The sequence below is a fragment of the Nestor notabilis genome, unplaced genomic scaffold (genome assembly GCF_000696875.1).
Source record: "Nestor notabilis isolate BGI_N333 unplaced genomic scaffold, ASM69687v1 scaffold447, whole genome shotgun sequence".
NCBI lineage: Eukaryota > Metazoa > Chordata > Aves > Psittaciformes > Psittacidae > Nestor > Nestor notabilis.
In genome coordinates this window covers 79,555-106,094 of record NW_009934952.1, presented here as the reverse complement: position 1 = coordinate 106,094, position 26,540 = coordinate 79,555, and the positions used below count along the sequence as shown (strand labels likewise).

General features: G+C 40.2%; 1 protein-coding gene across 1 annotated transcript in view; it reads right to left on the bottom strand.

The window, feature by feature from the left end:
- PLD5 (phospholipase D family, member 5) overlaps positions 1-26,540 on the bottom strand; it is a 101,226-nt gene that overhangs the window by 9,741 nt on the left and 64,945 nt on the right. Inside the window, exon 5 of the mRNA XM_010017580.1 lies at positions 3,267-3,464. Coding sequence (XP_010015882.1) covers positions 3,267-3,464 — 198 coding nt within the window. The remainder of the gene's footprint in view (positions 1-3,266; positions 3,465-26,540) is intronic.

Below are 26,540 nucleotides of genomic sequence, written 5' to 3'. Positions count from 1 at the left end.
GAATCGCCCATCTGCAGCAGAGAGGCCCAGGACTTCCTGCTCTTCTGCCTGAGCGGAGAGAGGGAAGTGGACCTCCCTGCCAAGGTGCTCGCAGGCAGCAACACAGTTCCTGGGAGCAGAGGTTGTTAAAGGCACCTTACCGAGCTACAGCAGGTGCCACTTGTCCTTTCCTTGAGAGCTGGATCTGCCAGACCACTGCCTTCCTGTGGCTGTATCACCTCACCTTTGTTACCTGCTTGGGTTGTAGCTGACACCTAGATCAGTGTGTTTGCTTTAGATCCTGGGGTTCTGATCTGCCTGTCTGTCTTTCAATACAATGTCTATCAATCACAGTGGTTTCCTAATCTTAAGGACTTACTACAGCTAAGTTCAGAAAATACTAGAAAATTAACTGTAGCAAGATTTCAAGACCAACATTCCAGATCCATTCCTGAACACTAATAAAAACAACCAAAACCTCTTACGTTTTATCAGCCAGTCTGGGAGATGTCTGTGTTGCCAAGCAACACTAAGCCACGATTCCTGAGTATAACAAAAAGAATCACTGACTGCGTGTTGTGCTTCTTGTTTTAGACAGCACAAATATTGAAAGTGAAGTATGTTTTCAAAGAATGAGTTGCAACTTAAGACAAAGTGTACACTGATTTTGTTAAATATAGTTTATGTCTATTACCTGAAACTTCTAGGCTATTGTGTGGCGATTTAGTTCTTACACTCTTACTGTTGAATACAAGTTTTAAATTACAGAACAGCTAAAGAAAGGAATTCTTATGGTTTGTCTTTTTCAGATGCATTCAATATAAAGACTAGAAAGTGAAAGGCCTTTAGAAGATGATTTGAAGAAAAACTTCTGTTAAAGCTCTCACTATAACACTTGTGTTTGAGTGTTCCACTTGTTACCCTGTGGCACAGCCAACCCCCCCTGTGGTCATTGAATATTTTAGTACTTTTTTTCCATAGCAGTTCTATAGTACTTGCTGTTCTGATCAAATACCCATTTGATACTTCTCTTCACGTGCCAGAGCAGGTTGTTGTTCTCACTGGGTAACAGTACCTTGCCATGCCCCCTGCTCAGGGGCCAGACTGAAAGGGAGGCAATGTGCGGTTGGGGGAGCGAGTAGTGCAGCTCTGGGCAGGCACGGGCAGGATGGCAGGAAGTGAATTGCCTGGCTCGTGGAGACCTTGTTGTTCTCCTTAGTTCAGGAACAGCTGGCAGTTAACACTTGCTCCGCTGAACCAGTCCAGTGCAACTCCAGGACTGCCTTTCAGAGAAGCAGGCTAGCAAACATTGAGAACTTGCTAGTAGATGAGGAATTTATTGAAGAGCCTGTTTCCAAGGAAGGAAGAACCAGCCCAACTGGCTGCGGCTACAAATTCAGGAATCTCTTGAGGTTGGTCTTCACTGATCTGAGCTTCTGAGTACTGGTTTTCTGAAGTGGAATTTTGAGAAGAGGCTTTTGTTGCCCACACAAAAGGAAAATACAAAATACATGGAGGAAGTAAAGATTCTACAACTGTAGAAGAGCAGTTTTTGTAGAGCCTCTCTCCAACTGTCTTTGTCTAGGACCCCAGATTCCTTAAGTTGGCTGTACCCAGCTTTCCTTACTGTGTGCCCCTCCGGGACTGACTTTCAGCAGAGTTTCTCCATTTCTTACGGATTGCTAAGAAGAGAGCAGGTGTTCATTTCACAGCTCCTTAGCTAACTGCCTGGAAATCAGTCCCTAATTTAAGGTAGTCCTTAAGACTCCAGAATCAATGGCATGTGTCTTTTCAGATGCCTATTAATTCTGGCTGTCTTCAACACTTCTACATTTTCACTCTAAACCAGCTCTGTCTCATAACTGATAGTAGGAGTGTGAAAAATCCTGGACAGCTGAATGTTGCCTGGCTCCCAGCAGGTGAAGATAAACCCTGCCCTATATAACCACTCATCTGCACCAACATCCTGTGCTCCCACTGACTGTACAATTTAATAGTGTGCTATGTGTCTTTGTTTAGATAGAACTGGCTATAAAGTGATGGGGGTTTGCCCCTTGCTTGTTTTATATACAGCAGTAAAAAACTTTTGCCAACTTCATTATATTCCTGGGTTTACTCATGTAATTTCCTCCAAAATGCAAGATACTTCACATCTTTCATCATCGCTATCACTCTGTGTACTTTTTTATGGTTTTGCTACATCACTGCTGAGATGGAGGAGTGCTCCATTTCTTCCCAGTAAAAATACATACACAGACAGTGCTTCCATGAGGATTGTTGCCTGAATTTTAGAAGATTTAAAATGTAATTTAAAAATAAAGCTAAAGTAGGTAATGTTCTCCAGAAGTATGAATGCTTTCAATGGAACAGGGTGAAGATAACTAATCCTTATAAATTACATAGATATCAAGCTTATTCAGTATAATTTTAGATGTCTGATTAGCAGATCATTTACTCCCAAGTCATTCACCTTCTATCTACTAGTGCAAATAAATAACCTAATTTGAAGGGCCCCCCTATCATTTTTTGCATGCAAGAGGAAAAGTGGTAAAGATTACAGGGAAAAAGAACAGTGCTCAGATGAAATCCTGCAGCATCTTCAGGCCTGACAGATTGCTTGTGTGAACAGTGCCACAGAATACTAATAAAAAAATTATTGTGATTTGTCTGTTCTGCACCACAAGAAAAGGCAAATAACTTCTTAAAAACCTTTCAGTTACAGACTTCCCCACAAAAGTATACCTACTGGAATAACTTTTCCCAGACAACAGAATGATTTGGTTTTCCAGCATTATGAGACTATCAAACAAATTCTGTCTTATGTAGGTGACAGTTGTAGTGGTCTTCTCTCTATAGCTGACCTTGCAGTCACTCGCATAAATCTCAATTTCAGTACCTGTTTTTGGTTAAGGACATAGCAGTAACGTGCATCTTCTTCAGGTAGGGCCAATTTAGAGAAACAGTGAAGTATAGGCTCAGTATACACCATAAACGTTCCCTTTTATGGAAATTACTTTCCATGGTAATTTCTCCCTGATAGATGCTACAGAACACACCGTTATGATGGACTTCCTGTAGGGAACTGTGATCATTTAACAGTGAAAAGACATTTGGTAACACTTTTGTAGATGCTACTAACACCTACCTAACTTGGTCTCACTACTCTGTTCTTCATAAAGGACAATATTAGGAGAATAAGTTATGTTATATTTCTAGGCCTTACAAACATCTGGTGGATTAAATAATTTTCTTCCCTTCCACTCTCTGCAGCTGACTTCAGAACTTACCGACACAAAAGCTTCTGATTTTGTCTCATTCAGCTGCAGTGTCAGTTTATTTTGAGTATCATAGACTCCATATAGTCTCTTAGACCAACTTGGTGGTATTTTATTCTTGTATCTTAATGAGCTGTACAGGGCAAATATCCTTTGTAAATCCAGGACCAGACAGCTACAGTTGTATACAATGACGCCAAGTTCCTTCATCTGTGAAATTGAAAGTTCATATTGTTAGTGAAGTTTTGGCTGATGGATCTGTGGAATTAGGCAGCAGAAACATAAGAGTATCTGAGAGGTACCTTCCAGAAGTGCTGAGCCTTGAGCTCAGCAGCAGTACTGTCAACTACAAGAATATTCCTAATGACAGTCTTTTAAAGGCAAACACATAAGCTAAATCTTCAAAGTCAAGAGTGGGCAAAAACTGTAACATTCAGTGTATGTGAGAGCTGCATGTCCTGACAGAATAAAACACAATGTTAAGTCCATGTGTTATTTCTCTCGTGGTGGAGGAGTATGATCCTCCAGCTTCAAATAAAAGGATGAAAAAACAGGTGTTTAATACTATCAGTTGCTAAATTACTGTGCTATTAAATATAGCATGATCCAGTAAATAGTGTACCCAGTTAGGGTACACTAATGGTACACCAATTAGGACACAAAAAGGTTCTTAACTCCCTCATTTCGATGGAATGGAATTGCTATCTCACCTAGGGTACTCCAAATTTCTGGGTGTCAGTCTCTTCACATGTGAAAATGGAGATAATAATATTCTTCTCTCATGAAAAGTACTCTGTAACCATCAACATTCTCACATATAAAGTATGAGGAAAAACAGCCCAAGTAAATACAGACATAGTACAATTAAATGCTTTAGCCTTCTATGGACAAAGTCTCAATTCTCCATTTAAGTAAAGGCATGTGTCCTGGTCGTCATAAATCTTGTGCTGGCAAAGATTTCATTAGTTGCACATCCCTAGTACTTAAGTTGTTGACAGAATTTAATTTATAAACATACTGTCTGGTTTCTGTAATCATGGTGTAACCACACACATGCTCTCCCTTCCTTTGCTTTATAGTAGCTCAGGAAGGCACTGCTGTGGGCACAGATGCTACTGACCTCTTGTTATCTGCATTTAACACTAGTTCTGCCATGTCCAAAAATAAAGTGAGAAGAAAATCTGCATGCATCTGGTGGAAAACAGTATGTGGGATAACTATGTAAAGGTTCTGTGCTGGTTTCCTGCAAGCAGGCTCTCTTTGTAGCATGTCTCAGAAGTCTGCCTGGCACGTTGAGAAAAGTAAGGGGAGTACAAACTCTCCGGCACGTTCATCCTTTGACACCACAAAAGTCCTGACTGGTTATATTCCCTTAGATGAGATCTCCGCAGTCACATGGATTAGTTTCTGGTGGAGCATATCTTTCTGTAAAGTCTGTGCAAACTCAACCCCACTAGTGTTATCTCTGAGCTTATTCCTGTGCAATTCTCCCTGACTGCAGATGAGAACTGCTCTGCAAGAGTGGGCAGAGCGAAGGACAGAATTGAACCTTCACTCTCTTTCTATGGTGGGTGAGAGGAAACAACAAATCCCAATACTTCAGTGAGAAAGAAACTTGATGGGTTACCTCTTCTTCAGGTCGCCCACCTGGAAATACCACGTATTAGGTACCATATATACCATATATAAGAATACACAACACTGAGTGATCTCACTCCCAGATGTTTACTGCGTAGTGGAAACTATTAGGTACATTACCTAATACTCTTACTGTCTAAATCAGAATATTTCTGCAAGCATAATTCAGAAAAAAAGTATGGAATTCCTCCATTAGCTTGCATAACCTGAAATTTGTGGATACTTGGAAAAATACAGACTACTTGCTGCACTGCAGCCTTTCATTTATGGATAAGCCAGTAAATTAATTTTGATGATAAAAATGAATGACTCCAAACTATGGCCAACATCCTAGTCAAACAATCTATTTGGAATATGCTGGTATCTTTGAGGACACTCCTGTATTCAGTTCTAGGCTGTCCCTGCACTCTATGCAGTGTTTGTCTCCAAACATTCTTAACTATACATTATCACTGTTTTCACTGTGTGCTGCCAATACTGCTCTCTTAATTGCCAGGCATGCCATAGCAAAGGACTTACTAATAGTATTCTGTTATATCTATCTGCATAATGCGGGTTCATCCTCTTTCCATGGCTGTTAGTTGATTCTGACATAATTATGTGGTTACAGTTTTCCTTTCATTTATCAGTCCCATTATTACTATTCCACTTTATCCTTTCCATTAAAAGTGGAGATAAAATAGTGTCCTGATAGCATGCCAAAAGCTGCCAGGATTGCGTCTGTGTGAGCAGCTCTCCTCAGAGCAAGAGTGCTTGAAGTGTGTCATCTCCCTGTGAATTCAGGGGTTGCCCTTCTGCCTAAGTGCTTCCTCATATACAGAGAGTGGGAGGAAGCTGGGGGCACTAATGGTTTTTTTTAAGAGCAGTTTTTACAGATCACCAGCTAGCCTGACTGTAAAACAAAGCACTGGCCGTGCCTTTCCGACAGCCTCTCCCATGAACAGAAGCACACGGGGACCAGCCTGTTCTGCACAGGATCTTGACCCTCCTTTGGGAATGGGTGTCTGCAGGAGCCAAGGTAGTGCCCTGGCCGAGGTTACATTCAAATTGCAGACTGGAATGAAGCCATTTCAAAAGATGTATTTACAGCACAGTGATGAACCCTGCATTGTGTCTTGCAGTTGGCTTCTCAGGCAGCAAGCACTGATCAAAGCTTTTTCTGCTTCTGAAGCCATGATAAGAGCTCTCCCCCAGGTGGATTCCCTGGTACACGATACAGACTGGGCTCTTCCTTTCCCGCTCTGGGAAAACACAGTTAACCTCTTTACCCAGCTGCCTGTTTTCATTAAGCTTTTATGTACTTCAAATTTGACTGAACCTGAAAAATAGATTAAAAGTTTTTGGACAAGGGCAGACAGCAATTCCAATGCTTATCATGCAGACCTTATTTTCTCAGGAAACTAGTTGGTCACCTCATGACCATCTTGGTTTACGTGTATTACATGACCTTGAAATTAAAACAATACAGAGTGCACATGTGTGTGCAGTAAACCCCCAGCCATCTCCTTTCTTATAGAACAGGCCCAATAGGGAGACCAAAAATATATTGTTTCAGAAGCATCTTCCACACTGAGCCTATTTTTATTCCCATTCTCTGAGGTGAGAATAGACTGCTCTTTTTCCAGGTAATCACAAAGCCTATCATCCTAGATGCACGGTGGAGAAGGGGCAGCAAGGGTGTGCTAGCAACAGATTCAGTATGAAGTGGTATGTCATTGAGATAAGGGCAAAGACTTTATCTTTGGTATGAGAGCTGCTGTTATTACACACTTTTTTTTTTTTTTTTAGTCTCAGAGGAGAAGTAAAAAAACCCACATTTATACTGAAAGAATCAAAACATGAGTGTTGCTCCCTGGCTGTAGTGCCTGAAATCTGCAGCTAAGCATCATCTGAGGTATCTGTTAAGGGAAGATCTTTCAGGGTAAGGGCTCTTAAGGCAAGGGAAGTATTTCTTCATCCTGAGTTTTAGAAGCAACTCAGACACTAATGAAAACATCACTGAAAAATTAAAGTGAAGATGTCAAGAAATCAAAACCTTAATAAAACTAAGGAAGATAAATCTGAAATGAAAATAGAGAGTCACAAATTTGATTACTTTTAAATGGAACTGAAATGTTTGGATGTTAAAGTTGCAATGCTGGTTGTGAGTGACGTTTTCAGGCCATGGGCTGGGGGCTGGGGACGGGAATGCTTTTCTGGTTAGAGAATTTTGTGTCCTGTCATGAGCAGGTTTCTTTTCCTTTTGTTAAGAACCACCATGAGTCCTCAAGGAATAAAAAATGTGGAAGCTGGTTTTCCTTGTTCTTCCCATGCTATTTACATTCATTCAGAGCAACTCTTAAAGGCTACCAAGTCACTGTTTGTCTTTCTCGTCAGTATGGGTTCTCTTAAAGCACCAGAGAAGTGAATGACTACACAAGACTCAAGAAATGGTGGCTTAAACCCACTGCAAAAATAATGCTCTGACTGCAGAAGTCAGTTAAGCTACAGAAAGTAATAAATACGGCCTAGCTAAAAAAGATAGTGATTTTTATGACAAAGGAGGGATTCCTTACTAGGCCGGACAAAGAGTAGGATTTCAGAAAATTTTGCTTATTCTTTTCCCTTGTACATTTGTAGGCATCATATATTAAATGAAAAAAACATATGAAAAGAACCTCAACAATACAAGTTCTGGACCGATAGTGCTCTACGCTTCCTAGCAAGAAGCAACACCTTTTAAATACATTTGGGTCATGGGTTAGACAGGGTGTACGATGTGTCCTTATCCTGCACTGTGCAGACGAGACAGTGCTTTTGAAACTTACCACTCTAAGAGACAATCCCACTGTGTAGGCAAGGTGCTGTTTGACCTACATAAGGGTGGCACAATCTGGTTCATAGCCTGCAGTATCTGAATTGCAGCATACATAGCAGGAGGCTTAGAAAACTCCTCAGGTTCTTTCAAATCATAAGTTTTTAGTGATTGCTCACAGTCAAGCCTGATTCTGAAAATGGCAGGCAGCTCTCCTTGGGCATAAACTACCATTTGCCCAAAAGCTCTGGCCACCAGCAGGTGCTGGGCATCCATCGCCTGTGCTACAGAAACTCAAAATTAACTACAAGTGGTCTATTGCACGCTAAATTCACTAAGTTTCTTGTGCATCTGCCATTTTCCGGTGATTGAAAATGTATTCATTTTGCTTTCAAGCCTGTGATTTTTTTAATTTCCAAATGAATGACAGCAAAACCAGAATCATATCAGGGTAGAGTAATGGAGTAACAAAAAGCATCCTATACTGGTATCAATTACTAAGGTCTAAAAGGACCTAAGATTTTCAATAGCTTCAAAAGAAAAGTCATATACAATGTATTCATTACTACCTTAAAGCAGACCACAGTTACAGTGACAAGCTCATCTCTTCGCAAAATATGCTCTATGGGGTTAGCCTGCACTCCAAACATACGTCCTTTTGCCGTTGGTTATCAGTCTTACCTGACCTCTACTGCAAACACCCATTATGCTTTCATATGGCAGCATTTAATGCTCAGTGAATCTTTTCCAATGATACGTACTGTGATCATAAGGCTGCCTTCTGTGCAGCTGTTCTTTAATCTCACCAAAACCTGCTGAGCAGATACACGTGCCAGTCCAATCCCAGATACAGGTAACAGGCAGGCAGTGGCCTGTGGTAGAGTGACCATCACCAAATGAGAGAGAAAGCATTTGAGAAAGGTAGAAGTGTTTCTTTGTGCAGTACTGTCTGATGTGCCTGTTGTAGCAGACTTTGCAACAACAGGATTACGGGAGTAGTGCTCGTCACAAGTTCATTAAGTGTAACAGACCCCATTCAGATAGTTGTCGTTCTGATGTAAACCAAAAATGCAACCTGATGCTGAAGAGGCTGAGAAGGCTGCAACACTGCCTGGCTCTTCTCTCACAAAACCTGTACAGGTAGTAAAGTCCACCAAAACAGCAAAAACATGTACCTGAGCTAATGCTTCACTAGGAATTGCAACCTACCCTTGTGCATCCTGAGCCAAAATCCTTGCATCCATGCTTGGCTAGTAATACAGAGCAGAGGCTTCACAGTTTATGTTAAAATCAAAAGAAATTCAGTGCAATCCAAATGAAGCACAATTCTGCTTCTGCTCTGAGTTCCGCTTTTTCTTTTCATGTTGGTAAGAACACGGAAGCTACACTACTGTTAGGAAATACTAAATAGAAAAGATTAATTCAAATGGTAAAGCACTGATTCTCAGGAAGTTAGTAAAACTGTCTAGCTTAAAATATCTGAGAGTGAATAAATGCAGAATTTAAATTAACAGCACCTTTGGATGTCAGAAATCATCTACAGCACAATAAATATTCTTACTTGAATTTCTTATTATTTTGAAAACCAGAAACTGCTTCTGAAGAAAGCTTAAGAATTGCTTATAGAATATAAATAGATTAAATTTAGAGATTAACTGTTTCATTGTAACTATTGTTCCTATTTTCTATAGACACTTATTGAATAAATGGTATTTTGATATTCCTATATTCAACTCTCAACCATTCTCCAGTGAATCGCTTTGTGAGTCTTGCACAGGGATATTACTTGTGTCTGGCCTATGTCCCATGGTTGTGTGGGTTTTATGTTGTCTAAGGCCAAAGGATAATTTTCTGTCACCTTGGGTTTAAGTAATTTGAAAACAATTGTCAGACAGAATTTCTACTGAATAAGAAAAAGAGTCCCTTCCAACTGACAGCAGAATGCATTCTCAACCTGAGCTGGGTACTCGATCCCATCACTGAAAATGGAAAACTGTCACGCAAGCTACTGTGCTGCAAATAAATCAGCATATAACCAAAGAAGAGGTGATACATTCGATATAAAAGTGCACCCAGCACTGGCACTCAAGTGTCGATGGAAAGCCATGACATGCTCTCAGTGCAGGAAAGGAAGGGACATGAGTGCATTGACTGTACCCTATTGGAACTGATAAAGTACGTTTGAATTGGCAGCCACTAGCAGTCCAGTGGTCTTTAATTCTCACCTTTAGAAAGTGAGATAGATTGGGTCTGTGGTTCTTGCAGAATAGAAGTCCCAGGGAAGCTACAACTTCATACGTTATTTTTACTTTTATTACCTAATGGCAAAAAGCTGTCACTGTAAGGCAGAGGAGATATTTTAGGAGCTGATAATTTTTGTGTCGCATTCTTTTTTCTGCTAGTCCACAGGTCAAGAACACAAATCTGCACAGTGATGCTCTACTAATTTCCACTTCACCTTACGTTCACTAGATAGGCCCACCATTATTTTGCATAGCACCCTGATCTTAAGAAAAACATGCTGAAATAAAATGAGGCTCAGCACTTCTGTTCTGCTGAAAGGTACTGCTGCTGCAGTGCAAAGCAAGCTAGACGCCCAGGCAGAACAGGGTCTTGTTTTAATGTGGTCTGGTTTAAAATGAACTTTGTGAGGAGGAGGCAGCAATACAGAAAAGCAGAAATCCCCGTGTCTTTGACACATTAGTTAAAAAACTCATCATGATTTTTCCTTTCAGCCATCTGCTCTATAGATACGGAAAACTCACCAAAATAAATCTGTTTGTACAAATGATACCAATATAATTTGTTTAAACTATGGACCTCTCTGTGATGATGTTCACATAGAACCTAACATGGAACTGAGAGGGCAAATTTGTGCTTTCTTACTATTGTAAGAAAGTATGTGCTATTTAAGCTCACTAACAAACCAAGCCCAAAACATAGCTACTTATCAGAGCAAGTCAGAAGGCAGAACTGAATCAGTTAAAATTCCTTGCTATGTAGTCTATCAGCATAATTAATATCACTTGGCATAATCACAGCCTAATTTATAATTTTCGAATGACTTTTCGTTTACAGTTTCATTACCCCCTCAAAGCAAGCACAAGCATCTCTTCAGGGGAAATGCAAGCTTGCAACTGCAAGAAACCATTTTCCCAGGATCATGTTTGATTTATTTCTTGTTTTACTGCAGGAAATCTAATTAATGGAGATTCTAATTTGATTCCATTTCTCTTTTGAAACACAGTTTTTGTTCCTTATATCAAGGCAAATGCAGGCTGGGAAGAAAAGGACCACATTGTGCTGGCCTCCATCTCACTGCTGGCAAGCTGCATCACAGTTCAGCACTGGTGTCATTCATATGACATTAAATAAGTGGAACTGTAAAAAAATTAAAAGGTGAAGTGAAAGATCCTGATAGCTTCTGGAAAAGCCTTGGACTCTCCTTTGCCACACACAGGCATACCTCCCACTGCCTTTTTCCGCCTTCCCTGCATCGGAGCCTGTCCTGTCGGCCCTTACCTTGCATCCTCCTCACACGGCTGGAAATCATAGCACAAGATTTTAGTATTTGTTCTCATCCTGTGCAATGCTGCAAGGATGCTGCTGCCTCTCTACATCATCTGCTGTACAAGACAGAAGAGTGCAAAGGACTGACCTCAGAATAAGGACAATATTTATATCTAAACATTTCTCTCAAAGTGCAGTTTCTTTGGGGCTTTCAGATTTGTGGGCTTCAGGGAAATGCAGCAGCACGTAGTTGGCTAAGTGGATGCATTATTTATAACATTACTGACACACAGAGTGGGTTTCCTTTTGCAAACTGAACAGGATTGGTGGCAGGCATGCTGCGGGCACAAACTGGGACAATGACATTGCATATGAATTATCATTGTTGAGCCTTGCCAGAGTACCTGATCAGAATTAGAAATGTCTTTCTTCTCTTGATGTAAGCAGAGGAACAAAGGCTCCAATTAAATTTTGTCTGAGCCTTGATTAAATTCAGTGTACAGGACCTTGAGGTAAGCTAGGAATCCAAGCAGTTTAGATAGGTAAGGTAATTTAGCAAAACAGTATACAGGCAGCCCCAAGACAACGGCTAGCCTACATGAAAATCTGTTTCAGAAATCCATACTTGCTCTTTGTCCTACTCTTCTGAGTAACCACCTTAGATATTTGTGATGTTTCTGGCTGCTTTGACATGGAAGCAATGTCTCCTGTAAAGATGTGGTCCTGATATACGCACTTAGGAAGAAAACTTGGAATTAAATTAATACATCATATTTGTGCCTCCTGATCCTAACAGTAAAACTGGGGCAACATGGATTCATGCTTCCTCAATTCCCCCTTTCTGCTAAAGCACTATGTTGCATGTGCAAGTAAAGGTAATTTCAGTCATCTGAAAAGCCTCTTTATACATGGTGAAGTATTACTATTATTACAAATAGTAATAATTAATGCTATGGCTATATAATGAGAAAGAGGAATATTTATCTGTTTCTTGCGTAAGGTCACGACCTGGGTGTTTTCTCCAGTCTCAAATCATGGCAGATGCTGCCCCTGTAGATGTAAAAATTGTTTATTTCTAAATAATGTGTAACACCCTTTGTGCAAGAAACAGAAGTATCATGTGCCAAAGATGTCAGAGATTTAATAAAATTCAGCATAGCTCTTATGTAAGTTAAAACTGAATAGAACAAAGAAAAAAACCCACATAAAACAAGTGTGAGACAACTTTAAGGCTTGATGCCATTACCATCTGCAATGTTGGGTAATAATCACTTTAACTATAGGAAAAGGAAAGAAATATCTGAAAATACACATGAAAACATATTGCTCCAATTCAGCATTAACACTAACTTCCAGTCTTAAAACCAGAAGATCAAATTTATTTATTTCTCACAATTTCTGTTCAAGCTGAGTTCTTTGTTACAGCACATACAGAGTTGAAGGTAATAAAATATAAGTCCCAAAGATGATAAAAGTTTTCCATATATATATAAGCAGAAAATACATCATGAAACTGTAGTGTATGTTCATGGTATGTATATATATGACATATGTAGGTTCTGTACCTATGCTGCAGATCTACTCACTAAAGTATTTGCCACCCAATCATAGAAATCCACCATATCATTAAATTTGAAAGAAATGCCTAATAGGTCATTATTGATTAGAAAAACTTGACTGTCCAGTACAGGGATTCTCATGACTTCTGCAGTTTTCTGAAGGTAGACCTGACATTTCTGCTTGCATGCGCTGCCTGCCAAAAACACCTGCCTCTGAGTAGTTCCAGGCAAACATCAAGAATTTCACTGTTTTGGTGACTGATGTTTACTTGGCAAAGTTAAGAAAGGTGGCTGCACAATGACTTCCAAACGAGGCCTCAATGCTTACGACAACAACATCAAAATCTGAAAAAATTTAGTGGTGCCATTAACTCTGTATATTCATATGGACGGAATGTTTGTCAGAATCTGTTTTGTTCTGCCTGATGACTTATGGATATAGAAAGATGAGATTTTATACTGAGCTGCAGAACCATTACTCTTTTTGTAGAATGACTGAAATGATTGTCCTTCCTTGCCCTGACTCATGGGAGATTTATGGCATGGTATTTCAGCCTGATTTACTGTGTGCCTTTTTCACAGGACAATATTAAACCCAGTTTTCCATGAAAAGAGTCAACTGTTAAAGCAGGAGGTGACTATGCTGCTGCATTTGGGAAAATTTGGAGTTCTGATGAAGATATTTATCCAGAAGGGAACTGTCATCTGTGCAATATCAAAGTGTGTGCGCGTGGGTGGAACCACATATTGGGAATACTCTTTCATGACTATTTTAATGTCGTTATTTTAATTGTTTAGTTGAACAAGACTGATCTGATGGGGTATGCTAATAACTAAATCCCTCTGAGAGGAATCTGCCTCCATTCATTATCATCACTGACCAAGATTACTTGCCAGCAAGTTCTTATGGGAGATGACGGTATAGACTGTGGTGCATTAGCACTCCCTCAGAGATTCAGCTGGGTTTTAAAGAACAAGTTATCTTTCAGCACAATATAAATCATATTTTGAGAAAGTGGTGGATTTACTGCCTCTCTTACATCCATGTAAGTTTCCTGATTATTTAAGGCTGCCACCAGCTGTTAAGCCAGATGCTGGAACCCCTGGATCAGACTGTATGGCCTGTATTTTTATCTAGGACAAAGTGATTAATGTTGGACTCCATGATCTTAAGTGTCTTTTCCAACCTAAATGAAACTATGACTGTAAAAGGCCACACTGGTCTTAAGAACTCTGACTGCACAGGCTTGTATACTCCTTAGCTGCTGAACTCTAGCAGTAGGCTCTGGCACAGAAATGCAGCATCAACCCCGTCCAGGCAATCTTGGCTTGGACTTGAGAACAGCAGTGGGCATGACAGAGCAGAGCAAACAGGTCAGATTCTGCTGCCCTGCTTTGTGCAGGCTGTCTGCAAGTGAGGAGACCATAAAACCATTCCAGTGCAGCACCTGCATTAATACACATTGCAGTCTCAGCATGTCTTACAATTTCAGGGTTTCCTAATGAACACAACACAAATGAAACTACAGGACTTACGTGCAATTGGTTGGAGGACCTGTAAATTCGAATTAAGCCTTTTTGCTTTACTGATCACTACAGACTGGCATTAAAGAGGAGTGCCTGGAAACCATTCTCATCATTGTGACCAATGCCTTTCGCTTACTTATTAATTTTTAAGGCAAGACCACTGCCCCGTGCACCATTTGTGGTGCAGTTTTTGTTCCCAAACATTTTTTTTTTTCAAATTTTGATAGCTTAACTCTTAGGCTACTGAGTCTTATCTCTAGGCCATGGACTCATGCAAGCATATCTCACCAGTGCTGTCTATTCACCACACTGTCTCTGCCTGTTTGCTTCAAGATACCAGCAGGGGTCTTTAAAGCTGTCTCTAATTTTGCACACATGTGCATAGATGATTTTCTATCCTCTGTGTCGCGCTGTACGGTGTGTGTTCTGCCACCAAATTCCTGCATGCCTCCAGTTTCCTAAACAAGTCTAGAACCCATTTAAAACTCATAATCCTGATATTACTCTGATATTCACTGACACTATTTGTCAAGTATCTGAGGGACCGCTCATAAAGCAGTACCAGACACACTCTCTTTGCAGCATCTTCTGTGACTCTTAATTATTTTAATATGTGCTGATGGCATGGCAAGTATTAAAAAGCAAGCACATGATTATGAGGTTAGTTTTACTGGAGAAAGAACCTTCTCTTTTCATTTGGATGTGGAGATCCAACTATCTGACTATCCCATGCTGCTTTGGAAAGAACTGAACTTATCTGCTCAAACTGGATATTCCATCATTTTGCTCTGCAGGTTTATTGTTTATTGATTTACATTTTATTATCGATTACTCCAACAGTAGGTAAACCTGTTCTACAGAACGTTCACAGCAACTGAATAAAAAAGAATGAAGAGAAGAAAATAGATCTGTAATTTCAGAGGTCAGAGACAGAGTAATGAGCATACTCCTACAGTCAACAGAAATCAAATAAAAATATCCAGCAAGCTGTATTCTGCCCTCTCTTACACTAAATACAAACACATAACATGGATGATGCATGTGAGGATGGAGTACAACAGTGAGAGAAGTATGATAAACAGGAATAGCTACCTTGCACCTTGGAGCTGGGAATCGGCTCTGCATCTAAGGTAACTAGCCAAGCTGGGAAGGCATGAGTAGTCTTTTTGCCTCCAAGCACAAGGCAAATACACAGCCTTGTGCTGGTTTCAGTCACAAAACCAGAAGCCCATGGGAGCAGGGAGGAAAAAAGAGCCTTACCAGGCAGTTACAGATGTACATGCAGAACACAAGCAGAGTGGCCACATTACCCATGTTCGTGTCCAGCTCTAACCAGCCCTCTGTTAGCAGTGCACAGCAGTGCTAGCAAGAGACAAACAGCCCATTTGCTTCATTTGAGATTCACTTGTAAATACTGGATGGTCAGGTAGTAATTTCAAGCAGAGCAAGCCTAATGGACAGTAGTGACTGTCCTGATTTACTGGATGTAACAGAGATAAAGTGACCTGTCTCAGCTGAAGAATGAAACAAAACATCCAATGATACAAATTTTACACCATGATAAATGCATACTGAGAGTTATGCATATTTCCAAGTGCAACATATATCCCCTATCCCCTCAAAAAAGAGGAAAGAAAAAGGAAAAGCTGCTATTTGGAGATTGGTAACAGTCATCAAACTGCTCTAGATTTGATCAAAGATGGAGAACCTTGCCAAAAGCTTTTAGTGAAAATAATGTATTTTCAGCCTGTCTTTTGAAAGACAAGCTGTAATAGCATCACAGCTGAGTTTTGACGATACAGATAGCTTTCTATGCAGCAGGAAATAAAAAGACAAAAAAGGTATTAAATTATCACTACAGTTCTGTAATATCTACTTAGACCTGTTTTCTTTACATTTTGACTCCTTCACCTGTGCTTGCAACCAGGTTCCATTTTTATGCTATCTTTATAATATTAGCTAATTCTGGAAATAATCCCATTGAAATAAAGCAGCATAAGCTTTTTTTAAGGATTGGATCACATAACTACAAATATGTCAGAGATTTTTAGAAGTAGATATCCTCTGTTGTATACAAGAGATGTTTAACACAGAAATAGGAACTTAGACATAATATACTAGTATTACATTGCATGTACTTTCAGTCTAATATTTACTCATCTGAGCTTGATTGAGCCTTGGTGGATGTCGAAGTTGAAAGAGCCTTTTTTCATATTATAGGACACTTGAGACTGTGCTCAATTTACTAACAGCGATATGATACTGAACAGTACTGGGACAGTAAGAAAATTAAACAAATTATTAGAAGAAAATGCAAGGATTTACAATGGTCTAAAGTGCCCATTAGGGACATAACTGATGATGTTCACACTAGAACAACATTATATCAAATGGAAACTCTCATCTAACTTTTGCTTGAGTGAAAAGATGTAATTCCACTAACTGTCAAAGTATCTTATCTCAAAAGCACCAGATGCGCTATTGCGTAACTTCAAGAGACTCATTTAGATAAAAGTTCAAAAAATGACTGACTGATTATAGCATGCTTTTTTCTCTCTGAGTTCTGTAAAGATAGGATGCCACTGTCATTAACAGAAATTGCAAATGTGCAGATCCTGTCTCAGTGATCAGTCTGGAGAGGTGGCTCTGCTACAGCAAGATTTTGGGGAAACTGGAAACAAATGAGATCGTCATAAGGTAGTCCAAGGTACATAGAACTCCAGCATTTATTACATACTGTTTTTATGGGAGGACAATTTTGATCACACTAGTAAGTAGAAACTACAGTGTTCAAGGATATACTTTGAGAAAGTATTCCCCTTTCCCTGAGAGAGATACACAGAACTAAGCATGAGTTGCATTCACTCCTGACAACATGCAAAAGCTTCCTGAATTTTGGGTAAGATTTGATTTGGATCTTATATCTCAAAAATGGAGATCAAGAGAAGAAGTAATAATACCAGGATGACTTTTGTCACTCATAATGTGGCCTTCAAGCTGTGACTCCTCCACATGAGTCTCCTTAGTGAAACTGGGATGAGATTTTTGAGAGTAAAGAACATGTTTGCTTCCAACTGATTTTACCCCTCCCCAAAGCAGTCAAAGGGTTTCTCCTCTAGTATTTCCACAATCCCAAATTGACCCCAAACTGCCGTTTTAGATGCAGCTCTCAATACCTGAGATACCATATTTACCTCCCAACTTTTGTCATCTCAGAGTAGCAAGAAGAGGTTAGATCAGTCTTTTTGTCACAGAAGAGGAGGAGAAGGTGGCAAAGAATAATTCTAACTGTTGCTTCTGCCTCCTTTTTTTCTGTTATGAGGAGAGCCTGAACAACTATATCAAAACCCCCAACATCTTTCAACCAGTTTCGTCCTGTCTAGTGATAACAGGCAAGACACACAGCAACAGACCAAGTGCTCCTGGAGCCATCCTGTTGCCAGCCTTCCTATATATTGGACTTTCCTAAATGCAAAAAACTAATTCATACTAAAACAAATAAAACATTGGCTTATCAGGTTTTACTTAAAACTGACACACACAAGAAGTAGATCTTTTGACTAACTGGGGTTTTGTGCTTGTTTATTTGGGGGTTTTGTCTTAGTAACTATAAAGTTCTTAATTTCAGAAAATTCAAAATCCAATATACTTTCACTGTAAGTATGCACTAGATTATTTATATTTATAATGTCATAACTTTATCTACAGTATCTACAGATGGTTAATAAACTTTTTTCTGAATAATTAATACTTGTGTAATTCTTAATAGATTCTTAACATCTCATAACTAATTTGACTGCTGATTCAACTGAATTCTTAACAAAATAAATGAATTGGGAAACTTATTTCTTATACTTCAAATGTAATTGATAATTCATAACTGCTACAGCTTGCATGTGCTGTAGGAGTCAATCCTAAAGAGACAAGTATGTTTTATATAATAATAATCATAATGAAGAAGTAGTCCATAGAGTTTCTCATTCACGCAGTCACACTTCTCATCTCCTACAGTATTTTGCCTCTCTTGTATATTTAACCTCTTAGGTGCATCAATTAAAAACCTAACTCCTCAGATAAAACAGGTCACTGTTTCCAACCTGATAAACAGCACTGGGACAGTTTATCTAATTTTCTAATTACCTTAAATTATGTAGATATAATCAGCAGTTTCTAACTTATAACAACGAGAGCGTAAGAGGGGGATGGAGAGGAAACTGCCTGGAAAAGAAATACTGTGATTAGTAGTCTTGTCAGACACACAGCTGTCACACAGGACACTTTAGAGAGTGCTCCAAGGCACTGCTGGGAGTCGGCAAGAACAAATCATTGATCCTTTGCAACAGAGATTATTAGATAAACGTCTGCTATTAAAAACATTGCCCGAACTCATTTAATGAAAGAAGCAAAGTCAAAAAATTCTAGTCATAAGGCCAAGCCCAATTTATCAAGAATTAATATGTCTTCATCAATAAATACATAGGTGATGACATCAGATGTTATTTTCCCAGTCCTCCTCCTGATGGATCTTAAAAGATAAAGAGAAATCAAATGCCTTTCTGAAGTCTTTTCTTTGTAATGTGAAACAAATCACACAGAGAATCCAAGAGAGACACATAAAATAAATGGGAAAATGAGAGCAGGTTCACTAGGTTGGGGTTTTTTGTCCTTAAAGTTTTACAACCTGGTGGGGTTTTGTCCTTAAAAAATTACATCTTGCAGCCATTCAACTTAAACTGGTCTGAATTTAAAACAATCAGAAGAATGAGCAAACCAGAAAAGGTATGGACTTAAGAGGCATCTTGAAAAGAAAAATCCCCTGCTAGCAATTTTACACAGCTGACTGAAAGAGAAAAATCATGGGACTGCTTAGGATCTTTTCCTCAACATCAGCTGAGCCAAAATTTAAGTAGGACTTTTTGAGATAATGCTTTTAAGATGTCACAGGCAAGATACATGATTACCTGCAATGGATTTGGATATTACGGTTCATTTAAGAACCATAATATCCAGAAAGAAGATGAGAACTTTTGCACTACCTGATTATCTTTCACACCTTCCATCCACACCTTCCCTCCCTGCAGGCCTGGATGCTTGAGCGGAAAGTTAGGTCTGTTCGTGCTGTGTGGCTGCTCACTGTTACGTGTATCAGGTGTCACCAGCCAGTGTCCTTGGTGCATCTCCTGGCTTCCATCTCCTCACAGCTTCCTGATCTCCCCCACTTCCAGGGCCCTTTCACCAGCCAGGAACTTCACCTTCTTCTGTCTGGGTCCCCTTCTTTTTTCCAAGACCACCTCTTCCCAGCACCCCTTATTTTCTGGCATGCCAAAACTCTGTTCTCCCCCACCTAAACAGTTACCATGCATAAGCACAAGGCATGAGCAGCCTCCTAGCTGGTGGTTCTGTCTCATGTCTCATCAGTAACTGGAAGAGTCCAGATGTGCCACTTTCATTTACACTTTCAGGTGTTTACAGTCAGACTCCACCAATTGCAGGGAGCAAGAAGCAGGCTTCTGCTTGAGGCCTTGAACATTCAGATTTGGACACTAACAGGAGTTAGTGTCCTGCACAGACACCCAACTACCTGCTACCTATTAGTATTCATGACTTAAGCTATTTTTTTGCCTGCAAGAGTATTTTCAATAAGCCTGATTCCACGTCCAGTGAAGACAATCAGATTAACTTTACTTGTTTCAATAATTTTCAGTAACAGAATTTTCCAAGGGCTGATTATTTGTTGCACATAAATACATTTTTCTGACGTGGTTCAACTAATCCATTGCAGTTGTTTGCCCACTGGATTCAATTATTCATGTGTGAATAAAACTTTTCCAAAAATGTTGTTAGTATGAAAATCTCCAGAAGTGTTTCTTGAGCTGCTTAAAGGTTCTGTCTGTATTACAAACCTCATGCTTCTTAACAGAATTAAGGAGCTAAATGCATTTTCAAGCTTTGCTTGAACTATTGGAGGGAGTCATGGAACAAAAGAAATATATGACACCTTTTGCTAGCTCTTGCTGTGCATTAATATTATGAATTCTAATAACTTTTATATAACCAATTTCTTTAAGTACATTAATAAGCTAAAGAACTAAAAACTGGAATACAGCACCATAGCCACCTCAAATGTTATTACCACAGGCAAAAATTAATCAGTATATGTACCTAATTTTAGGCATGTTTGATTGAATCCGTTTTCAGCCAAACATTTTAACATACTGTCCTGGGTTCAGCTACAGCAGTCATTTTTCCTCCTTCTTAGTAGCTGGTGCAGTGCTGTGGTTTTGACTTTCAGCCTGGGAACAACGCTGATAACACCGATGTTTTTAGTTGTTGCTCAGTAATGTTTACTCTGACCAAGGACTTTCTCAGTCTCATGCTCTGCCAGGGAGGAGGGGAAGCCGGGAGGAAGCAGAGGCAGGACACCTGACCCAAACTGGCCAAGAGGCTATTCCATACCACAGCACGTCATGCCCAGTATATAAACTGGGGAGCGTTACCCGGAAGGCCCAGATCGCTGCTCGGGTCGGGCTGGGTATCGGTCGGCGGGTGGTGAGCGGTTGTGTCCTCTCCCCTTATTTCCCTTAGCATTATTATTTTTGGTGGTAGCAGTAGTGGTTTGTATTATACCTTAGTTACTGGAGAGCTGTTATCTCAACTCGTGGGAGTTACATTCCTCCGATTCTCCTCCCCATCCCTCTGGGAGCGGGGGGAGGAGGGAAAAGGGGGGAGTGAGCGAGCGGCTGCGTGGGTCCGAGTTGCCAGCTGGGCTTGAACCACGACACATAGATGCACATATTTTGCTGAATAAAACCAGACATCAATGTGAAATGGTTTAGTGGTGGACTTACTTGGCAGTCCTGGGGTAACAGCTGGACTTGATGATCTTAAAGGTCTTTTCCAACCTAATTGATTCTATGATTCTGTATCATTACCTTAAACATATTCTTAAGTAGTTTGCACAGCTGTGGCCCAGAGATGTTGCTCGGCTTGTTCAATGGTTACAAGACCAAATTCTATGAAGATGAGAGCCTGGGAACTCTTAGAAAATACTTCATCAGTAGCATCCATATCCAAATGCATGTTGGTGCAGTGGAAGACAGAAGCAGTACAGCTGATCACATCGCTTTACTATATGAAATAAAAACTTCAAAATGTGATTTAAAATTTTATCTTCATGATTTTAGTTTTCTAGTACCCCCCCAAAATCACATTTGAAGGCAGAGCAGCACCACAAAGAATGAGAGACCATCCCACCAGATGTCTTTCATGAAGCTGGTAAATCTGTAAAGCATGTTTATAGAGTTTCTGCACCATTTTATCAATTTATAAAAATTTACCAAAAAGTAACTCTATCAGTAGGAAGATCATTTCATTGACAAAATCTTACACAGCTTACTAGATCTAGGAAGCAGTATCTGTCCGAGAAAGTGGTAAAAATTCTGGCTGTTTATAATCTGGAATTTTCAATGGGTTATGGAATTGCGCAAGATATTGCTGTATATTGGTAATAAAATAGAAAGATGCATCCCTGACAAAATCTGGACATGTTCAAAGAAAAGATCAAAATATTTCACTATGAATGAAAAAAACATCAAAGACTTGTAAACCCCTGTTTTCAGATAGTCTAAACAGTATTATTCATTTGCCTGTGGGGTTTGATTTCAGACTGCAGCAGACAGGTGGCATAGATGATTTAGCCAAAATTATTAGAGTTTTAGCAAACTGGCAACCTAATTGAAACTTGAAAAGTTGATTACTTGAAAAGTAATGATGTGCTGTCAACCTTGCCCATAACTTCAAAGCTCAGACTCTGGAAAGTATTAAAACTTTAAAGGTTATTCCCTAAGCAATATATGCAGCATATGAAAATCTCACCTTGATGCAGAACATCTACTTTTAAAGGAAATACTACTATTGCTTCTTGTCAGTGCTGGCAAGCCAAGAAAATGGCAATAAAATTCAGTAAGCCTCATATCAGATTGGTTTCTAGTGTCCAGCTTATAAATGTAGAGAAGAATTTTCCACAAAGATTATAAGAACAAAGCTGATACCTTTCGACATGTAAGCCCTGATCATAGAATCATAAAATCAGCTAGGTTGGAAAAGACCTTTAAGATCATCAAGTCCAACCATTACCCCAAGGACCATCACTAAGCCCTGTCATTGAGGCCCTCATCTACACGGTTTTTAAACACTTCCAGGGACAGTGATTCCACCACTTTCCTGGGAAGCCTGTTCCAATACCTGATCACCTTGTCTGTGAAGAAATCTTTCTTAATATCTGATCTAAACCTCCCCTGGTGCAGCTTGAGGTCATTTCTTCTTGTCCTATCACTTGTTACCTGGGAGAAGAGACAACCCCCACCTCACTACATCCTCCTTTTTCAGGTAGTTGTAGAGAGCGATAAGGTGCCCTCTGAGCCTCCTTTTCTGCAGGCTAAACAACTCCATTTCCCTCATCACACTTGTGCTCCAGACCCTTCACCAGCTGCATTGCCCTTCCCTGGACCTGCTCCAGCAACTCAATGCCTTTCTTGTAGTTAGGGGCCCAGAACTAAACACAGCATTTGAGGTGCAGCCTCACCAGTGCCAAGCACAGGGGGATGATCTCTGCCCTGGTCCTGCTGCCACGCTATTGCTGATACAAGCCAGGATGCCGCTGGCGTTCTCGGCTGCCTGGGCACACTGCAGGCTCATGTTTAGCAGCCACCAGTCAGCACCCCCAGGTTCTTTTCTGCCTAGCTGCTTTCCAGCCACTCTTCCCCAAGCCTGCAGCATTATATGGGGTTGTTGTGGCCCAAATGCAGGATCTGTCACTTTGCCTTGTTGAACCTCATACCATTGGCCACAGCCCACCAATCCAGCCTGTCCAGATCCCCCTGCAGAGCCTTCCTGTCCTTCAGCAGACCAACACTTCCTGCCAATTTGGTATAATCTGCAAACTTACTAAGGGTGCACTCAATCCCCTATTCCAGATCATCAATTAAGATATTAAACAACACTGGCTCTAACATTGAGCCCTGAGGGACACCACTAGTACCAGCTGTCAACTAGATCTGATGCCATTTACCACTACTCTTCGGGCTTGGCCATCCAGATAGTTTTGCAGTTTTGCCCTCGCCAGTGTGAAGTACAGAGGGACAACCACTTCCCTATCCCTATCCCTGCTGGCCAGACTATTTCTGATACAAGCTGGAATACTATTGGCCTTCCTGGCCCCTTGGGCACAAGCTGGCTCATGTTCAGCTGGCCGTCAATCAGCACCCCCAGGTCCTTTTCTGCAAATCAGCTTTCCAGCCACTCTTCCACAAGCCTGTAGTGTTGCATGGGGTTGTTGAGGCACAAGTTCAGGACCCAGCACTTTGCTTGTTGAACATCATACAATTGGCCCTGGCCCACCAATCCAGCCTGTCCAGATCCCCCTGCAGAGCCTTCCTGTCCTTCAGCAGACCAACACTTCCTGCCAATTTGGTATAATCTGCAAACTTACTAAGGGTGCACTCAATCTCCTATTCCAGATCATCAATTAAGATATTAAACAACACTGGCTCTAACATTGAGCCCTGAGGGACACCACTAGACCAGCTGTCAACTAGATGTGATGCCATTTACCACTACTCTTCGGGCTTGGCCATCCAGCCAGTTTCCAAACCAGCAAAGAATCCACCTATCCAGGCCATGAGCAGCCAGGTTCTCCAGGAGAACACTGTAGTCTCAAATGCTTTATTTCAGTCCAAATAGATGATGTCCGCAGCCTTTCCCTCATCAACCAGGTGGGACACCTTATTGTAGGAGATACGGTTGTTCAAGCAGGACCTGCCCTTCATGAACCCATGCTGACTGGGCCTGATCCCTCTGTTTTCCTGCACACTGATGTTTTCTATGGAGCTGTTAAAAGTTAAATTACTATTTCAGCTTTAGATTCAGGTTCCCAAGAAAAGAATAATGTTAACAAACTTGTTCCTCTCCCCCCTCTTCCCCCAAAGGAACAAAAAAGCAATGAATTCCAGTTATATCTACCCCAGTAACCTTGCATAAATATTCTACAGCATGCAGAGCTGCCCTATGATAAATGCTCTGTACTGCTATGTCACAGAAGCCCTACAGGAGGAAGCAGGAAGTCTCTGGTACCCAGGGTGAAATACAGTGGAGACCTGCTGCATCCCTAGTACAAATGCTACACCAGTGAGGTAGGTAGGTAGGTGCTCCTATAGGAATTATGCAGTGTACTGGCCTGAATGTAGGCAAAGTTTCAGTACAGAGAAAGCAATAAACATGCACATAGAAAGTACAGAGGAAGGCATCTGAAAAGGTATGAAACCCACACACAGTTAAAATCTTAAGCTTTTCATTGCGTTTCAAATATTATTAGATATTAAACTGGATGCGCTCACATAATTCACACTAGAACTGTGCTGCTGAATAATGAGACATTGCTAGCTACAAGGTGACTGACTCATACTAGATGTTTTGAGTAAGAAGACAACTGCTGTGCTTGATAGGCCAAACTACCATATGTTTCTAGAATAGCAGAGACCTACTTTATTCTGTGATTTGCTGTCAAGGTCTAGTAATACTGGCAAAAGTGGTTTGCTGATACAATAACCACAAGTTCTGTTTCTCTAAAAGTCATATGAGCTTTTAAAGAGACCATACATGACTAATCAACAGCCCTTTTCACAGTCTGCAGGTAAATCAAAATGTAACAGGAAACGCAAAGTGGCATCTGCAGCAAGTTTCCTGCCTCCCCCTGCAAAACTGCAGAAGCCCTTACCCCACTACTGCAGGCAGGGCAAGGGCATGGGTCTGGACAGGCTTGGCATTATCTGCTCTGCTATTTCCCAGCTGAACTCAGACCTTACTCATTTAGGCTGCTTTGAGAGAAGACAGACCTGATCCCTCATTTGCAGCTACACTGGGGCTCTGATAATGAGACATGTTTCCCCAGTGAGGGCTTGGTTCACTGTGGGTTTTAAGGTTAGGTCCCATGCATGCGCAAAATACTGACCTTGAGGAAAGCACTCAGAATAAAATGAGTTCTTTGCTTATTTTGCCTTTCATGTGAAAAGTTCAAGAGAGATTATTTTAGGACTGCATATCAGATCTCTTTGACAGTTGCCCTGATTTATTAACCTGTAACTGGGGTAAGGGAACTGGATACTCATATCTGATGTCAACAAGAGACAAGGATATAATTTCCTTAGGCTCTTCTGAAACCCCAGCATACATTTCTCAACTAATTGAAAGCAGATTGTCTTTAACTGCAATTCAGAGAGGTTTCTTCTTGCTCTGTACAGATACTATTCTGAGCTTCATCTTCGCACTACATATAAAAATATACTGTTATATGACAACAGGATGAAAAAACAAATGTCCAGATGAATACAGAAATGAGAGATATAAAATTAACAGTGAAGAATCACACCTGAAACACTGGCCCACAAAAGAACTGGCATCAAAGTTTTACACAGGTATGTTACAAGAATGAAGATTTACTTCACTGTGAGAAGACCAAACCTATGAGGTATTGTAGCATCTGTGATGGAGATCATAAACACAATCATTAAATACAGTAAGATAATAATCTATGAGGTAGATGTGCTTCTTTTCTCCACATTTATTACTTATCATCATTAGTACCCACAAACCAATTAGAAGTGGCTTCAAAGCTGAAGTATTTATCAGCCAAATAGTTCTGTGAAGAGCTATTTTGTCATGACATACAATTTAGCTCATGAGGCACAGCAATGTATAAACATTAGATTTCTAAACTGTCCAAGAGCCTAAACAATGTGTTGTTAAAATACAACATCATCTTGGCCAAGACTCTCTGGTTTGCTAACATCCTCTTTTCTACCAGTTTTCTAGATTCCTTTATAAACATTCATAAAGTTACCTTCTAAATAAGTGAATAGACATAGGAACAGAAACAAATTATTTATTCTTTACTCTTTCTTTACTAAAATGGTTGACTTGGCTTTATTCAGGCTTTCAGTCTCCTAGCTAAAAACAAAATTTAAAAACTTCAATACAACCAACACATACCTTCTCCTTTATAAGATCATTAGAACCTATGTTCAAAATTATTCATGTGTTTCTGAGATTCTGGTCATATTTAGAAAGCAAGCTTTCTTTACTGCAACTAATAACTACCTAGGACTGCTGCTTTTTCCTTTCTGCTGTGCATTTCAGTTACTGAGGTTCCACTCCCTAAGTATGACCAACAGCAGCCTCACAGAATCACTGGTATGTAGTCAA